Here is a 19557-nt window from a genome sequence, read left to right as displayed (position 1 = left end):
ACCAGCCTCTGTATACTGCAGTACCATGGGAAAGAGGGGAAATACGAGGAAGAAAAACTTCACTCAATCCATGCAGTTCAGCAGCAAGCAGAGTTGCCTAAATCTGTCAAGTAAAATGGCATCTTAATTGTAAAGTCATTTTCAGTATTTGAATGCAATTGGATGCAATATTCCTTTTCCAATCCATCAGATACACCTGAAAATTAGAAGCAACTCTGCAGACGCCCTAAGACTGATCTGCCTGCATGCTATCGGAACAAAAATCTTGATTGGCCAAACTTAGCATCCCGTACATGCTGTACTAGCAGGTGCTGCTGGAGCTACTTGTATTTCAGATTGCAGAAGCATTTCACTGATCGACCAACAGCTCTAAATTATATTTGGGAAAGCATCCCAGAGCTCTCAAACCTTCTGTTTAGTGTCTCTGAGCATTTGTGAATAAATAAATAAGAAAATTCAGAAAATACCACTACAAACCAGCAATTGTAAAAAATGAAAGAATATAATTATGTTTACAAGTTTAGTTGTAAAAGATTTCTACAAATTAGAGCCTGTAAATACATCTTATTTTATATAATAACAAAATCCTCACAGGACATACTGGCAATTTAGACAGACCTTCAGTGACAGGGTATACATGCAGACCCTATTGGTGATTTTCCATTTTTTCTGCTGTGTCTCAATTCTTTTAATAAAAGGTAGGGTTTGCAGGTTGCGGGGTTTTGTGTTTGGTTTTTAAACAGGCTACAGCTATGGTAGAGACTGTTCTTCCATGTTTTTATTAATTTTACATTTTTAAAGCATGCTACCAAATGTCTTCAGAAAGAATGTGACACACCATTTATTCTGCCTGCTTATTCTGGACTCAGTTACTCTTACAGAAATAATTAAAACAGCAGGAAATAATGCCCTGCTCAAACTGATAGACACAAATTGCAAAGGGAGACAAAATGCCAAAAAGAACAGGGAGCTGAGAGGAGCTGACACACACTGTACATATGAACCTAGAATTGAAGTTTATTACCATATTAAAGTTGTCTGTCAGAAACATGAAGATTTCTGTAACACAACAAGTTACGTGCAAAGGCACTGAACTCTGACACACTGTGGAGAGCAGACATACAGGGCTACAACAGAGTAGCAGCAAGTATCTGCCACTTAGAAATAACAAGTGACTACAAACGTAGCATTTGTGCAGGTCTGTGGTTTTTTTTATCTAGCATAAAAATATTAACTGAGAAGCGTATCAAATTAGGCTTCTCAGCCTTAATATTTTCTGGCGATTTGAACATGGCCAGAGAATAAGATAAGCATCTTTATAAATCCAGTTGGCTTCACTTTAAATCCAAAAGATTGTGTCTAAGCTGCACAAGAACAGGAGCCTACATAAAATCAAATTTTGAATACAAAACCAACCCAGTTCTGCTCATCATCCTCTATTGGGAATCCTGTCTGCAGCAAGTGTTTTGTGAGCTCATTGTCCTTCACCAAAATACTGTAAAACCTGCAATTGTTTTTGCATTTTTTTTTTTTTTTTTTTTGCATCAGGGCACTTATCTTAGGGACAATATAAAATTTCTTATTTAAAAAAAGGTTTTTGTCTTAAGTTTACAGTAATGAAGTATTTTCATCAGCACTGATGAGTTAGAGATTACTTCAGCTTTTTTTGCAGGTTTTAGGAGTTTTTTTTAATCAGGCTGGTAAGTATTCCCCATTTACCAGTGCAGATCAGCTTAATTGCTTAGCAGCTAAAACTTGGAGCAAACAACGGTATTTTCAAAACAAATACATCAAGTTAAAGCAAGGGCAGTTGTGGTTCATCTGAATCATATGGCTCCAGATCTCAAATCTAAGCTAAGGAAATAGAGGTTATGACATCCTGCAGCTGGGACAAGTAGTGTTCATAAAGCAACGTTAAATCAAGGCCACTTGGCCAGTTCAGGCAGTTGCTTGCGTGGAAGTGAAAGATCCCATGAGAGCATTAAAAAAAAAAAAGAAAGGTTTTGGTGTCCTAGCCAAACCCCCCTTCCTTCACTTAATGCTACCAGAGACTAAGTTTCATCAGAGCAAACGACTGTGGAAGGTTGCTGCCAAGGAATTGCTACTGATTTATTTACATCCAGTAACAGAGAACAGGAATTAAAACACTTTGCAAAACACACTGGCAAGTTAATTACAAAAGGTCTTCCCATGCTATGCAAATACCAAGTGAGTGAGCCTGCCGCTTGGTAGGTTAGTTTTCAGAAAGATCAATTTGGTGATCACCATCAGGCTACGCAAACGCTAATATCAACACAAAGAAAGTCACAGTGGCTGGGAGAAGTAGCTGGGAGCTTTAGCAAGGCAGCAATATGCATAGTGGGAGCAGAAGCATAGGCAGATAAAAGTTTTCATTCAGTCTGAGAATCTCAGGACAAAGTTATTTTCCAGTCTCCCATTCAGAAGTATTTTAAGATCTATTTATTGATACAGAAAGCATTGATAAAACACCCGAGAATTGACATTTTCATTTACAGCAGATGAAAAAAGTTTTCTAAATTTTTTGAGACAATACTGGTGGCTGAAGTAGAGGGACCATTCACTGCCTCCCTGAATACAGGAATAACTGTGCCTGTAGCTTTTTTTTTTTTTGCCTTTTTTTTTTTTTTTAAAGCGGGGAGGAAGCATGAAACAGTAGTACTGATTGGAGACTTCCATGACACTGGATGCCAATGTCATGCTGTGTAAACATGTGGACCCATTAGACAATTGTTGGAAGCAGAGAATTCTAAATTTGATCTAGTGATAGGACTCATGCTGTTTGGAAAAAAAAAAAAAAACACGGCGCTGCAAAACCACACAAGGGAAATGTTTCAGACCTGCTTAAAAAAAAAAAAAAAAAGAAAAAAATACCATGTGAACAATGATGTATTAGATGGCCTGCAGATCTCAGCCTCTGGAGAGTCTTGACAGACAGAAAAAAAGACCAGAACTCTTGACTCACAAACTGTTAAATAAGTTTATAACATGTATTTCCACCTGAAACATTAAAAACTTTTTCATAGAGAAAAATTTATATTCACATGCAGAACACAAAATATTTTCCTTGCTAAAAGGCAGTCTGCAACAATGATTTGTATCCTCTTCCACATTTCTAGTGCACATTACTGCCTGAACTAATGAATTCATTTTAGTGAAGCCTGCGCTCTACGGTATCCCCAGTGATGCTGGTCCAGGGAAGGGAGTGGTAGTTAACTGCCTGCCTTTGGTTTGTGCTGGCAGTGCAACACTTTTTGCTTTATAGTTCTTAATGGTCTAAAACACATGTTGAAATTAACTCCTTCATTAGCTATGCAGCTGCTCCTCCTTATCTCTCTCATTTTTCTTCATTATAGCACTGCAAAATTTTATGCTGTGATTCAGAATTATATATGATTACTACGATACATGATTTATATTTGTTAGAATATAAAATACAGGCCTCATGAATAAAATCATACATTACATATGACACTTGAAAATGTACTCTATTCTTTAAGCTATCTAGAAATACTATGCTAATTCTGTCCACACTACAACTTCATTTCAAACTGATTAACAAGCTTTTTATTCCACTCAAGTTGCTTACATTAAAAGACAAAAAACAGTGTGTTCAGCTCCCAGCAAAACTGCAAACCCACTTTAAGGCTGTCACTACAAAACTTGTTACTCATGTCCACAGGCTTATAGACGTGAAGAGCAGTGTGTATAGCTCAGCATCTCAGTTATGATTCATGGTGCGATTTAATCATTCCTGAAACTCTGTGTACTACATGAAAGAAATTGTACTTCAACAGCAATGATCAGAAAGCAGAAGATAACGCAGAGAGCTAACCCCAAGAGCTGTTGAGTCACAAAGGAGGGAGGCAACGAGGTACACGTTACCTTTGTGAATCCAGAGTAGGTCAGCAGTAGCAAAGCTTCTCTTTGGCGACTGCTGAGTGACCACTGTGGACAGAATCTTTCTCCAGCCCACCCCTAAGAGCTCCATGAGCACAACAGCAGTCCTTGGAATGCAGACCTCAGTATTGCACCTTGCCATGCATATCAATAAGTTTGTGCAACTTAGCCAGCCGAATTCAACAGCAATTTGCATGTCTAATTCTAGTCATATTCATACATGTACGGATACGAGGCCACAGGCCACAACTAAGGCACTGAAGGACTGCATTTGTGAGAAGCCATCTGCCATGGCCTATCCCCACATGGCTGGAGCTCCTGGAGCTCCAGAACCTGTTACAGCTGCTTCACAGGTGGGACTTCAGCAGTAAGAGGTATCACCCCGGTCTCTTCACATCCACTCATTTAACTACTTAAATTCTCCTTCCCACCTAACACACACAGAGGAAAAGAGCTTTCCACATCCATTTCCTGCTCTAACACACAGAGCAGCTGTCTTACTAGGTCCTTGAACACAAACTTGTATGAAAGTATAAATGGAAGATCTGCTGATTCTCTGCATTATATTTGTGGCACATTCCTTTCTGTTCTTGAGAAGAGAGGCCAGCCAGCCACTGCGACCAAACAGCCAGCCACTACAGCTTAGTTTTAAGACCACTAGAGTTGGTCTTAGGTGATTTCCATGCATGACATCGCAAATACACATTAGCCATGGAAATCCTTTTCTCTTAAGATCAAGACCACATAATAACAACAGTTTGTGCTTCTATTTACTATTCTTCATCAAATTATGAGACTAAAATTGCAAGCAAAATACTGGTTGCACTGTTTGTTTTTGTTGGGTCCTTAAACACCAGCCACAGTATGTGAAACAGAGAGCAAAGAGAGGCTGAGTGGAGCAGGGGAGCTGGGTAGCTCTAACAGTAACACCGAGTAGTAAAGACCAGAGCCAGTGCTAATAGCAGAGAAAATAAGGAAAAAAAATCTCCACCAGAAAGAGATCAGATCTTTTACAGACCATTATTGCACCTCTCAATAAAGCTTTAATACAAAAAGAATGAAGTGGCACAGGCTGCTACCTTAAACAATTTTTTCCCAAATTAAGTATTCTGCTTACCTCAAAATTCAGTCCTAATTAAGTACCCTTGAACTAGTTAATCTTTCATTTTAGAAGAAAGCTCATCTATTCTTAAAAGTTATCTTGCTCTCCAAATATTACTGTTCAATCATTTATCTAAGCTAAAATACTTAAACCTCTTTAATGCCTATGTATGTATATATATATTTTAACTGCAACACATAGGGAAATTAGTGCTTTACTTCATTTTTCTTCTTCAGATAAGTTACATCTGCATTTTGAAATACTGGTTACAAATTCTGAGCAGTCAGATAAATTATACTTTAATTTTTGTATTTTAATAAAATATACTTGTTCTCTGTATTTTTTCACCACAGTGTGCAAAGGAGCAGATACATACTCAGTAATCAAAGTGAGTTAGTGTAACACAGTGCGCCAAACCCACTACTTTTTACAATAACCAAACTGACATTTATCATAATATCATATTACAACACAAACATTTGATATCAGGACTGTGAAGTGTCAGTTTTAACCCACCAAACATGACATTTTCAGTGACAAAAAGGAAGTTATGTTTCTATTTTTAAATCTACAGCTTTTATGCAAGTTCCACAATTCACCTCACAAATGTAAATAAAACCATCAACACCACTGTGATACTTTAATTCTATCAACTTTTCAGCTACAGTCAAGTCTGTACATGCAGCAATTCAACACCAAACATCATGAACAATTACATTACAGATTTCCTAATCACTGGAAGAAAACATTGTATAGTGTAAATGCTACACACAAAAAAATGAAAGTGATCCATATTTATCAGAATTGATTAAATTTTATTTAAATTTTATTTAAATTTCTTTCAACCACCTACAAACAACTGTTTTACCTTTTCTTTTCTTGTTTTCTTTTTTCTTCCCAGTGGCTCAATCTCAGACTGACATTCTCCTGGGCTGCACCTCATGTAAGTACAGCTATAGCAATACAGGGTGACTTACTGTATATATTTACTTCATCAATGTACAACAGTAACAATATTTACCAAAATTGGGACTTCTAGACATGCCATTTACTTCTGTGAAAAAGTACTGGATTACTAAGTCCTCACTGAAAAGTAAGCTAAGGCAAGCAATATTTACTCCCAGATCGTCCTTCTCAAAGATCACAAACCAGCCACTGAAGTAGTCTCAAAGATTCATCCAATTTACTACATCTTTATGGGTTTGTGAAATCTGGACTTTATGGAAGTGTCCCGTGATCTTTAGGCGCTCCAGGGCTTCTTTCTTCCCAGGCAGGGGAACCTCTGTCACCCAGAGGAACTGCAGGAATAGACTGGATGAACATCAGCACTCAGAAGGTTTAACTGGCATTATTTCTGCAAACTGCTTGCCAATCCATGTGAAGACAAAACTGAGGCTGTAGCACTTTCCTCACCACCTCTGCCACCAGGCCATCATGACAGTTAAAACTGCCTGAAAGCCCACTGCCCACATCAATGATTTTCATACACTGACAAGTGTCCATCAGGGAGAAGGAGAAAGGCAAAGCCAACACCTAGTCAACCAGCTTGGGCTAACGCTGCAGGAAAGACACACCTTTAAGAAAGCTAAACAGATCAAAAGGAAAGAGACACAAAACTCGGTCTTTTCTAAGTGGCCAACACCATTCATCTGAGCACTGATGGTGCAAATACCATCAATACTCTAAGGGTGTATTTGCATGCAGCCTGAAGAATGTGCTGTCGTGCAGGGGTTGGTACCTGCGCAGAGTGGTGGGCAATAGGTGAGTTGTTCACACACGTACAGTTAATGAGCAAAGGACTATAAGCCAGGAATTATTTAATGTTGATACCAGCTCTGCCAGTACCAAGTGCTGTTCTGTTGCTCTCGGCAAGTCACTTCATCTTCTTGATGTTCTCCTATGTACAATGAACATAACATTTCTGTGCCCAGGGCCCATCTCCCCAGTGTTTAATTTCCAATTTAATATTCTAGTCATAAATGCACTGCCTCCCTTTGATAAAGTACAGTCAGTATCAATAGGTAACACTTTTTAAAAACTTATTTCCAACTATTGTGAAACAGGAGCTGAATGTTTATGGAGTAGTTATTTTTTATGTCAGTTTACCATAGGGCCTCTTTAGCCACAAGCTTGCAGCCGGAGGCCCCAAGGCATTTTTGGGAATGGAAACTTTTTGAGTTCAGCTCTTAACAAATTTCCAGCCTGCAGTATGTTTTTCATTAGTTTACATGGTGTTATAATAAATGATGCACTTACTCTTTCATTTTATGATTTTTTTAAACATGCAACAATTTTTCTGTGTCTGTTTTTTATTACTTTCAATATACTCAACCACACTAATCTTAGAGTTTATGTATAAAAACAGAAAGGATATATTGAGTAAGAGATCAGCTACAGCAAGACAAGCTTCTAGTTTAAATTTTTCACTGAAGGCCAATCATAAACCAATTACATGTATGCAGCTCCACAGACAGCCATCCTTTTAGGGGCCATTGTTAAAAAAAACAAAATGTCCGTTATCCCAAAACCTAGAGTGGCCTAGAGAAGACTCCTCTAAGGTATACACCTGCAAGACAGAACTAAAAAAGTTTGATCCCGCTGGCCACATACGAAACATCCAAAAGCCTCCCTAAGCCTCCATGTAACAGAATTACAAAAAGGGTTGTTTATTTTTATAAACCACGGGATCAGAGTAGTTAGGTTGGAAGGGACCTTTAAACATAATCTAGTCAACTCCCCTGCAGTGAGCAGGAACATCTTCAACTAGATCAGGTTGTTTACAGCCCCATCCAACCTGACCTTGAATGTTTCCAGGGATGGGGCACTTACTGCCTCTCTGGGCAGCCCGTGCCAGTGTTTCACCACCCTCATCGTAAAACATTTCTTCCTTATATCTAGTCTGAATCTACCCTCTTTTAGTTTAAAACCATTACCCCTTGTCCTGTTGCAACAGACTGACCTGGTACTTCTCTACATCGTTTTGGGCCCCCCAAGAATGCTTTCAATGAACTAGAGTGAATGGCAGGACACCAAGATAGCCAGGGGGCAGGAACACTTGCCCTGTGAAAGGCTGAAGGAACCTCAGGGTGGAGAAGAGAAGGTTTTGGGTGGCCCTTACAACCACTATGTTACACCTACAAGAGGCTTATTGAGAAGACCAATTGAGGCTCTTTCAAACAATGCACGGTATGATATAAAAAAGACAATGGGCATAAGTTAAAAAACAGATGGATTGCAACATAAGGGAAAATTTACTTTTTTTTTTTTTTTTTTTTTTTACCATTAGGACAATCAAGCATTGGAACAGATTGTCCAGAGGTTACACAGTCTCCATCCTCAGAGATTTTCAGGACCTAGTCTGATCTCACAGCTGACCCTGCCTTTGGGCAGGAATTTGGCAAGATGACCTCCTAAGGTCCCTTCCAACCTGAATTATTTTATGATGAATTTGGTCCAGTAAAAAACAGTTAAAATTTTAAATACCAGAAACAAAACTCATCCAGAATTTGTTCAGACTGACTTTTTATTTTTTCTTGCTACCTATTATAATCACAGGCACATTGGTTTGCTAATACTGTGGTGCAATAATTTTTTTTAAATTATCACAGAAAAACAGCTGTGGATAGCATTTAACCTCAGACTCCCAATTTCTTAATTGAAATCTTAATTGAAATCTTCCACTGGTGGCTATAGCTTTTTGAAACAAAGTACAGACAGGAGAAAAGAGGCAAATAAAGGTTTACCTTAATGAGTTTTGGACACACAGTAACAGCAGCCATCAATAACCTTCATAGTGAAGTACCTGTGTCACAGCTAAAAGACTTTTTTTAAAAGATTACCTAAGCTGTCTTTCCCTGATTGCAGCTCGTAGAGATGCCAGGTCTAATCTTTGTTAGGGTGAAGTACTATGATGCTTTGATCGTCACATTGGATTCTTTGCATCCCAGTATAAACTGGCCCCAGCAAATACAAATTTACTTATAAACAGGTGTTATCAGTGACCCAAACAATATCCCAAATATTTTAAAACTAGCAATATAAACAAATCATAGTATAAGGGAAAAATAAAGTTTCTAAAAAAAACCCAAACACTTAACATTTCAGAATTTAAGTCTCCATCCTAAAAGCACAACTACCCACGTGTAAAATCAAGCCAAAGTTCTTTGTGCCATCTTGTCTTACCCAAAACTAGTTTGGTGAGCTCTCCAGGAAGCCAAAAGCAAATGCCTTTAACACTGTACTCTCGAACATCAGCTCTGGAATGTTTTCAAGGAATGTTCATCTTTCCAGATGCATTTCCACACATCATTGCTAGTAATTTAACTCAACACATACATAATACAGACATTACAATAATTCAAGATAGACAAGATGAGCATGTCAAAAGGGTTACGTGCTTCTTAGTTTGTGCAAGCCAAGTTCACTAAACAAGATTCCCTCACAGCCCCCTGTTCCAGCCCATTGGCATTGCACACATGCCACCTTCCCATCCACAGTCATGCCAGGGGCTCCTTTCGTTACCCATGTCTCCTTCAGAACCTACTCCATTTATCACCATGAGGCTTTATGTCTCCATCTTGCCTCCAGTCTCTTGCTGCTTGCTAAGATATACGTCTCCTTCATATTGATTTCAGTACAATTATAAACCTTCATTCATACCAGCTTCCTTCCTCTCACAAATTAAAGGCTTGGTTCAGCTTTCCCTTTTGTTCAGTCTCCCTTCCTGCTAGACCAGAACATGTTAATTTTGCAAAAAGAACCATTACTAATATTTTGTATTTAGGAGACATGTTAAGGTTGTCAAACAACATGTTAAACTTGATTGTGAGAATAGCAGAGGTGAGATCAGACATACTATTATGCTGGAAATCATTATAGATGCCACCAGTGGGTAGGGATAACTGCAACTACGGGTCTGCAACTGCTGAAAAGCCTACTGCTTTTTCTTATTTTTCTCTTCAGTAGTTAAAATTGATGCTTATTATCACTTACTGCCATTTACCATCCCCAGGTGCCAAAAAAAAAAAAAAAAAAAAAAAAAAAAACCACCAAAAACAAAGACTGTCTATACATTAGGTTCAAGAACACAGGGGAGGTCCTTTGGAGGAGAAAAGCTGAAACATTTGAGAAAAAGAGTATGAACATTAATCAACATTAATGATCAGGGTTTAACTTTAAGACATATTCCAGCAAAATTCACACAGCTAGGAAAAATACAGAAAATACATCTCTTTCTGTAGGGTATATACATTGGGAAATACAAACAGTATTCCCTCTGCCAACCTTTCTAAGGGGGAGCAGTTCTCCACTGTATGTATTTGCCTATTTTAAGTGTTTTATATATAGTTGATACACACATTTTTTTAAGATAGCCCTCCCTTTTTATTTTCCCTCAATAGAAATCTTAAGGGTGTATTCCCAGGGGCTGACAGCATCAGGAAAACTAGGCTATGCCAACAAGAAGGGATTCCAGTCAAACAGCATCATGTCTAGCATTGTGTTTCATTTACAAATCTTTCATTTCTAAATGAATGGCAGCTCAAAGTACACATTAAACACATATACTTTCTGCTTAGGTATGTAGAGATTGTTAGAGATTAAGCCACTTTTAATTAAAGACTTAAGCAGGTGTCAGTTCACAATACTCTTTGAATTTGGTTTAAACAGATAGACATTCCATGATTACCCAGCAGTGCACTTTAAATACAAGCAGAATCAAAGAGATCTTCCTAAACAAAGCAAAGGAAAGCTACTTTGTTGGATGGTCTGAAGTTTGGTACTACTCATCTGTCATATATGGATCATCATACATTGAGTTGGAAAAAGCATTTTAAAACACTTCAAAAATAAACAAACACACTGCAAACAGCTCTACCAGGCAGAACCCCAGGCCACACAGGACCTATTAATTTCAGTGGGGTTTTGTTTTGCCTCTACATATGCACCTAACTATCCAAAGTTAATTTGCAGTATCAAGGCTTAAAGCAGATAATTCAAAAGCATTCTGGCCTCAAATAACCAGAGCTTTAAACACGGAAATGGAATTATTTCTAAGTAATCTTTTTCTCCGTGTCATACTTCACAGTGACAGAAATATGAAGAGTACCCTGTTTCTCCATTACTCAAAGGTTCTTTATTTTCTTTTTAAGGGAAATCCAAAGATTAATTTAAAACCATCTGATGAAAATACTTTAATATTTACCTTCATATTTTCTTGTAATATATACTGAATTCAAGTGAAGTGATTTCCAAAATTATCCTGGATGCTTCTCATTTCAAGATGTTAAATATTGGCTCTTATAAATTTCCATTACACGTTGTCTGACAATATTTGCTGCTCTGGACTACATGAACTGACTTTAATTCTTACAGAGGTAATGATAATGAAGTTTGTAGAAGTTGGGCACAGATGATATTTTATAATTTCATACTCATTACAAGCCCCTCCTTTCCAGGTCTAATTTCATATAAAGCAAGTATAAAAAATGGTTAGAACTGTCAAATGCATTAATTCTTTCGATCCTTTTTACTTATTATATCATCAGTAACAGCTACCCGCAAACTGGTCTCCTAATTATGCTGTAAATGATGGCACTATACTTTTAACATCTCTGCAGTGGTGTAACAGCTGACACCTGAAGACAATGAAAAAGCACACATGTAATCCCAGAATTTTCTAATTAGTAAATCACAAACTGAAGTCCCAAAGCCAAGACAAGGCTATTAATAGAGCTGTGGGAAGAAAATAACGAGGGAGATGAGACAGCAATCCGCCAGCTGACTAGGTCAATGCAAGGCATGTAGCAGGTAGCTGGGAGGATGGCTAACACAGACAGGGAGGCAAAGAGCACAGTTGCCAAAACAAAGGATGCTGACCAGTTGGAGCTATCATCTACAGGAACCAAGTACCAGCCTGCATCTCAGAGGCTGGTTAATGGAACCTACACAGCATGGCTGCAAAAGCAAAGTTTAAAAACAGCATAGGATGACTAGCATAAAAGCACAATTCTTAGAGCTTCAACTGATTTTAAAGGAAAGACTAAAGGTCAGCACTCTTGTAAAAGTCAGGTTTCTACTTCTTCAGCATTAACTACAGCAATATTGCATACAGAGAGATGTGAAAAATAAAAAATGGTAGAAACCAAGATCTGTTTGACTGCTTCAGCAACAAGGTCTAAATCTGGAATAACCGCGAAGGCTTGAATCTCAAAACATGCACCAGTGCATACATACTAGCTCCTAAATTCTATCAGTTTTTTGTCTGGAGACAGTACGAGGAATCTCCCTTAGCCAGGAAGGAAAACTATTCAAGTCAAGTAAGATTCTTTCACCTGCTATGGTAGGCACAGGTTATTAAGTGGATCTTTGTATGGCTGCTCCACCTCCAGTTTTATTTGCTGGGAACTGGTTATGTAACTAACACAAAAGAAAATAACCATTTCTAAGTTGTTTTCCTTTGCAAGCTCTGGGCTCCCAGGAAGAACTGAGAGAATTCAAAATCAGCTTCCCTTCTGTTGCTCTCTTGGGTGTTTCTCTTTGAAGTGGCACCCTAAGTGGCTGCTCATTCACCAGTTTTGTAGGTAGCCTTTAAAGCAATGCCTTCCACCCTTCAAGCTTACGTACAGAAACATACAATTAATTAAAGCAAGTTAGTGGTGTTATTATTTCAGCCTTTTATTTCTACTTGGTGTCAGACTCTAAGACACAAGTCTTCTTTGTAGTAGGATTTCAGGCACCTGGAGAAAATCCTGAACTTTATATAGTGATCTGATATGGTTCCTGTAACACACAAACAATCCAAGAGAACTATTTAGCTATCGCTTAAAGGAAAAATACATTCCAAAACTCCAGAAACAGAGTCAAACTCCACAATGGCTCTAACTACTTTGCAGTGTTACTGTGCTGTATTCAACTGTTTAACCCTTTGTTCTGACATGTGATTTTTAAATCACTTTTTTCCCCAAAAAGAAGAGTAAGCCTACAATTAAATTTTATATGGAATGATTCCAAAGTAGAATGGCTAGGAAATCTTTGTTTGTTAACAGACAAATGGACCACTTACCTGCCAGATGGCTGTAATGCAACAAAAAGTGCATCTAATGCTGCTTATAATAGCAGTGGCCAAGTGCCACATTACCGGTTTCCAAATATTTTCCTGGTGTGGAATGTTTGTAAACCATCCTCTTGCACTGCTGCCAAACTCCAGGAATACTCTGCAGGACAGTTTTAGTCCCTAACTAAAAAAAATCCCCACATTATTAAGAATGATTGTGAAGAAAATATTTCAGTAAATCTCTCCTAATGTAATGGCTTTCTCCTCTATTTCCACATAGCATGTATGTTGTTTATTTTCATTCTTTGAGCACAGGATTTTATAGCCATAATTATCTCATTTTCTCATAGTACAAACAGTCCAATTTTTATTCATTGAGGTCAGTATTGTTGTTGCATTCTTCCTCTGGGTTTTTTTCTTCCCTTCAAAATTTTATATTAACAAGTACAATGGATTTATGCTATCAAAATACCTGCTGGGGTAGAGATTTACTAATAAGTTGTATTTTCAATAGATCAAAAGTAGCAATAGTAAAATGGACAGCTAGGAGAAATGATGTAATGATGTTTTAACTCATTTCCGTTCTCCATATCCTTTAAAAGTCATAGTTCTTCAACCATGCAACCTCATCTTAAAAGATTTTTGTGCAAGAATTTTCACCAAAATCTGGAGGGCTTTAAAAAGTAATATTCAATCAAGCAGGTTTCAGAAGCTAGGAGTGCTTCATGGTGTCAGGTTATGAAATCTTGCTAGCTAGCCAGTCTTGAGCATACAATCTTGCTGCTTTATGTCTTTTTTAAAGGGTTGGGAGGCTAAACCCAAGAACTTAAAGACTACGGTAGGGCCCTGGACTTTTTCCCTTCTTATACATCTCTCCTGTTTCTCCTGTGCTGCGAAGTGAGCAGTAGTGCCTTCAGCCTGTACTGTGGTCTTCACAAAATACACCCAGAGGGTTAAAGCCCTTCCTTCTCCCTTCCCACCACCTGAGGTCTGCAAAGGAAAGAGCTGCTGAAAGCCTGGTAACAGGAAAAGGTCAGGCGTAGGGTATTATATTCTGTATGTTTGGATTAGCCCACAATAGCTAAATAAACTGATCTAATGTCCAATGACATTTTCAAACAATAGCTAATAAAATCATCTAAAGTATGCAGAGACAAAAGATGCACACAGACACACCAGAATACATCTCTAATACATCCACATGAGCTATGACCTAACAGTGAATTTCAGCAGTCTGGCCATCCAAATTAGAGGTCAAATATAAAGAGGCCCAAGTTAAAAAGCCTACCCATTAGAAAAGACACAAATACTCCTGCTTTGCCCATTATTATCACTCCCGTTTGTATGCAGCTATCAGGTTTTGCCCGATGTTTTTAGCATAGAACCGTATTTTTGAAACAGAATCACAGTCTTCTCAAAATAAATAAATAATAGTCATACTACTGAAGTTAATCGCAAGCTCTGAATACTTCAGGAAGGCTCCCCTGAATTAGCTGGGTTAGCAGGTCTGAGGAATTTTCACTAAAACCACATGAGGATCCTGAGTCACATCAGCAAAGGAAGGAGCTGCAACAGATCCAGATGCTATCACTCCACTCCCAGCCTGTTTGTTGCTGCCCTTCTGCTGCAGGTTCCCACTCCTGTAACAATGGAGCTGGCACAAAGGAAGTAACATTCATGCACCTGTCTCAGCAGCTCGAGTTCACTGTGTCGGCTCTTAAAAGGGTGCAACTTTGTGGTCCATTTTGGAAATCAAGCTGCAAAAGTGCAGATGCATGCATCCCTCTGCAGAGGCCCGTATCCCTCACCAGAAGTACGGCTGTGCCATTCCATCATGGCCACGGTGCATCCAGCTACCGCAGCAAGTTTCACCAGAGCTCATTTGTGAATGGCCCTTAGGGAAAGCTGGTGGAATTTCTCAAACCAGAGACACTGGTTCTCAAGAATGAATGTATGATTAATGGGCTTGCAGCACTGGTACAATTGTGGTCGCCTTTTTAAAGTTTTCTGTCCAAGTCCTTACAACCTGAAATATTGTAGCAGATTAAAAAATGAAAGGGACTAAAGTTGTGCTCATATAAAAGAGAGTTCTAAAGCACTCATCTAAAATTTGCAAATAAGTCTTGCTTGCTTCAGCTGATTTGCACATTCAATTTCAATGTTTTTTAAGTAATTACCAAAGCATTTTCAGACATGTTATGACCAAATACGAACTTGCTGAATACTAAGATACACAAGGATAAAACACAAATAAGCAGTCCTGAATGAATCCCATTAATATTACATCTTACTTCATGCTTAACACAACAGTACTGCAAAAAATAAGAAGAAATGTCAGTGGGGACTGACCACATTCTGTGCAATGAACAAGGACATCTTTGCCCACACCATAGTCCCTTTATCGTGTACCACTAACTCTGCTCCTCTGAAGGTACCATCATTTCAGTTTAAGATAAAAGTATACTGAGGAATATTTCTGATAATCCTTTTCTATGAATACTATTCTTTAGACAATTTACACATGGGTATGAAGGGCCAAAATGTACACCCACTAATTTCCAAATGCCATAGTGATCCTTCAACAAAACCACTTCATCTCATAAAAATAATATTCTGGCAACCACAGTCCTAAATAACTACTTTCACTTTAAACCTTGTGATTTGTTTAATCCATCTGAATCACTAACTCTGTTACTGCATAGAGCACTCATAAAAGATGAACTTTTGAAAGTCATTATATTGCCATACAAAACTGAACAGAACTTCTTAGGTTTTGTCTTATTTAGCTTCTGTAAGTAAAAAATACTACCAGAATTGTCTATCAATTCATATCAGATGTAGCAGTGTCAGAAACATGAGTACATCAAGCATGTGACTACATAATCTGAACCACTACAAATTATCCTGTAAACAAAAACCTGCACTGCTAAAATACAACTTTCATATTAACAGAGTTACTTGGAATTAGGAACTTTAGGACTGTGCATTAACTTCACAGACCCATCAGCAACAAGAAATGTATTTGGGAGAGGATGGACAGGGAACTTCCATAATTAATCAATCAAGCCAATAGCAATAGTATACTGCATGTGAAAATTAAGCATGTGAGGATACCCCCAAGGTTTCTGTGATCCCTGCTGCTTAGTGGCGGTAAAGAAGTAGTACTTTAGGTTATGTGTGCATTTCACACTCATACTGGACTCCTATCCAGCCGAATTTTTACCATGTGCACAGAAAAAACACATGGCTTATGTTTAAAGGCGTTTTGAAAATGGGCTAATTTTCCTGTCAGGTCACAGAAGAGGCTCCACCTTCAGTGAGGCTGGCACTTACTTATTTTGCAATGAGGCAGAGTTAAATAAGTCACTGAAGTAAACATCGACTATCCTTGTTCACCATTTCCCTCAGTCCCCTTGCAGCTGTCTGACCAGGACCAAGTCTCAGCACAAAGCCCCATGGGTCCAACACAAGAAATACCTGGCCAAGCTCGACAAGTACAGATATTGTTAAAATGTGGACCTTTTCAGCCAAAGCACAACAGTCTCCTCTGCCCCACAACTACCCCAAAGTTACTCCAGACAGTCAGTGGCAAGTGATAGTTACAGATCATAATCGCATAGAGGATTATGTATCTTTACATTCAAACAAGCCTTGGGGAAAGTATGCTAGGAAAATCCAACTGGGACAATGTAAAAACATGGGCACTGCAAACTGAAATAAGTGATGGACTGGCAGGGCCTGTAAGAGAAAACACTCACTTCTATAAAACCAATACAGCAGCAGACTTGAAGGAGCCACATTATTACCTTCTGCTCTCCCCAGAGACTGAAGGAGTACTATTCCATCTCCCAATCTCTGCATTTTTCTCCTGCAAAAAGCCTATACGATAAAGTTTATGAGGTCTGAATTTCAAAAGGAAAGCACATTTCACCTTAAACTCTATGTCCAGCTGTCACTGGTATTTAATCAACTGTAAATCAACACAGAGTTTGGAGTTTTTGCTCTGTGTTTCAAAATACAAACCATATATAATGGCTTAACCAAATGAATGATAAGCGTGAAATATTACAAGCCATAAAAAAAAAGGCAAGGCATAATCCTGGGCTGCCCCACATTGTCTCCTCATAGGAATATTACAACTGACATTAAAGAAGTGCTTGTTTATTTAACAATTTGACCAATCTCCAACAATACAGCATTTAATGGAAAATATTAACGTGGGACCTACAAACAGAGCTGCTATGTCATAAAGATTGTAAACAGAGAACTGGGGGGTGTTTTACTTTGATATAAACAATAAAAGCTTAGCCAAAAGGAACAAAAAAATAACTGAATTAGGCAAATACTTGATCATAAATACTGACAATCAAAAAAGTTCTCAGGTGTTAACCTTAGAGCCCTATTGGGAAGTTTTAGCTTATAAGATACTGTAAGAATAAAAATAAGCAACTAATGGTCTAAAATAAGAAAACATGTGTCACACACACACTAAAGAAAATACACATGCTACATACATGCCTAACATGAATGACAAATTCTTCATTTACTTCAGGGGTCAACTGCTTTTTCGCTGATAAGTAAAAGCAGATTTTACACTTTACTGCTTTGGGGAGGAAGGAAGACACATAAATTAATTCTTCATTACAATTTAAAAAGGCAAATTATTTAAGCACTATTTGTATTCACACTAAGACAGAATCATGATATTACATGCTTTTTATTCAAATGGAAAGAATTTACATTTACCTACCATCTCATCAAAGTAAGATGATAGAGCAGTAGCATTTTCCTTATATCTTTTTTCTTTTTAATTAAAATGGTCTTTCTGAATGCTTAAAGTAATTCTGAGGTTTACAGTAAAGTATTTTTTAAAACATACATTGGCTCTTTTTCAGATCTAATGTTGGTTACTGCTTAAACTCTCCAGAGGCCAAATGGATGTTACAGGCTTTTGCTAAATAGCATTGTTTTTTAAAGGCAGGAAAGGATACGACTACCAACAAACACAGCTGTGATGAGTAGCTCTAAAGAAAATCCAATTCTACTAACAATATTTTTGCCAGTTTGGCTTATTTTGCTCTGGGTTTATTACTCTGTTAACATGCACAGCTTTGCAGAATAACTACTGCTGTGGTAAAAAAAAAAAAAAAAAAAAAATCTTTTCTCATACCAAAAAAGCTCTCCTGGTTTGATGCAGCCACTATTTGTCTCCCATTACACAACTACACCAAAGGTTGAACTGCTCTCAAACCACAGTAATCTCATGGAATCATTTAGGTTGGAAAAGACCTTTAAGATCATCAAGTCCAACCATTAATGTAGCATCGTCCTTTTATGGTTTGTCCTTTCGGGGGGGGGGGGGGGGGGGGGGAGGAGAAAAAAAAAAAAAAAAAAAAAAGACGACCCCTAAAAACCCGCTTTCACAAATACACACACAGTATGCAGAATAGTCCTTATGGCAGGATCAGGCCCCCGGTTTTTGCAACAGCCCTCTGCGCCAATAAGAGCGTGCAGCTGAAGCTTAAAGGATTATGTGTATGTATGTGCAGGGGAAGTCACATGTATACACAGTGTTCGGTGCCACTACCGAGGGCAGTGCAGCAGCGTCAGCGGTCTTTTTCTAAGCTCTCCCATTGTTTATTCCTACTAGAGAAATGAGATATTGGAGTTTCTGCTGAGCTCACTTTGAAAAGGGTCTGACTTGATGGGCAAAAATGTTTCTGCCAGTCATCAAGGAACAACAAGGCAGTGCCTACCAGGTGAGATTTTAAGTTCACCTTTTAGATTGCTTTTGGTTTTCAAGAGCCTAGAAACAATTTACCTTAACACATATAAACCTTGAATCAGTAAAAATGAATAGTACTATTTTTAGAAACCAATGCTCAGGTTTTAGATAACATTTCTTTATGAAAAGCATCATTGTTTAAATTTGTCATGCTCCTACTTTTCTCTGGTTGTCCAAAAGAAAGTTACAAGTAGGCTTTTTCTTATGCATACTGATTTTCATACTCTTGCACATTAGGCTGGATTTCTCATTTACTGTTTCTTTATATACTGAATATGTGCTTTTAAGTTATTTATTAATCACTCTGAATAGATAAGATCAATTTTTCTGTATATTAAATCTAGAAGTATAACAATATAGCAGAAGTACAGCAGAGGAATTGATCAAAAGTTAATCTAATTAGTCTTTAATAAAGCAACAGTTCTCAATGAAAGTGAGATACTTATGAATCTTCTAGTCATGGCATAATAATAAAACACACAGCAAACCATACTGTGAAATATTACTGCAAAGCAGCTAAAAGACACAGCAGTAACTAATTAACTAATTAATCACAATCAAGCTGCATTTTCATTTGTATTATAAAAGAAGGTAAGCCAAAGGCAAACTTCAAAGCACCAAAAATTTCCTAACTGCTTTCAGCAGAAGCTTTGAATAAGCAGAATGACTGCTGTCCTTTTTAGCCTCCATAAGCATTTT

At 37.9% G+C, this 19557-nt stretch overlaps 2 protein-coding genes and 1 long non-coding RNA gene across 8 annotated transcripts in view; 1 reads left to right on the top strand and 2 right to left on the bottom strand.

Annotated features, from left to right (window-relative positions):
* CHLSN (cholesin) overlaps positions 1-19557 on the bottom strand; it is a 135131-nt gene that overhangs the window by 53242 nt on the left and 62332 nt on the right. The window lies entirely within an intron of this gene.
* The window catches only part of GPR146 (G protein-coupled receptor 146), a 64127-nt gene that overhangs the window by 27119 nt on the left and 17451 nt on the right, over positions 1-19557 (top strand). The window contains exons 2-3 of the mRNA XM_080382453.1: positions 5922-5963; positions 18724-18832. Of these exons, the coding sequence (XP_080238579.1) occupies positions 18778-18832 (55 nt within the window). The 5' untranslated portion in view covers positions 5922-5963; positions 18724-18777. The remainder of the gene's footprint in view (positions 1-5921; positions 5964-18723; positions 18833-19557) is intronic.
* On the bottom strand, positions 1511-18780 carry LOC308061882. Its single transcript, XR_013927386.1, has 2 exons — positions 13083-18780; positions 1511-12799 (listed from the first exon to the last, which is right to left on the bottom strand). It is a non-coding gene; the product is annotated as an uncharacterized lncRNA (long non-coding RNA).

The sequence above is a fragment of the Falco punctatus genome (assembly GCF_963210335.1).
Source record: "Falco punctatus genome assembly, chromosome: 4".
NCBI lineage: Eukaryota > Metazoa > Chordata > Aves > Falconiformes > Falconidae > Falco > Falco punctatus.
The sequence above is the reverse complement of the archived record's forward strand: the minus strand, read 5'-3'. Positions and strand labels throughout refer to the sequence as shown.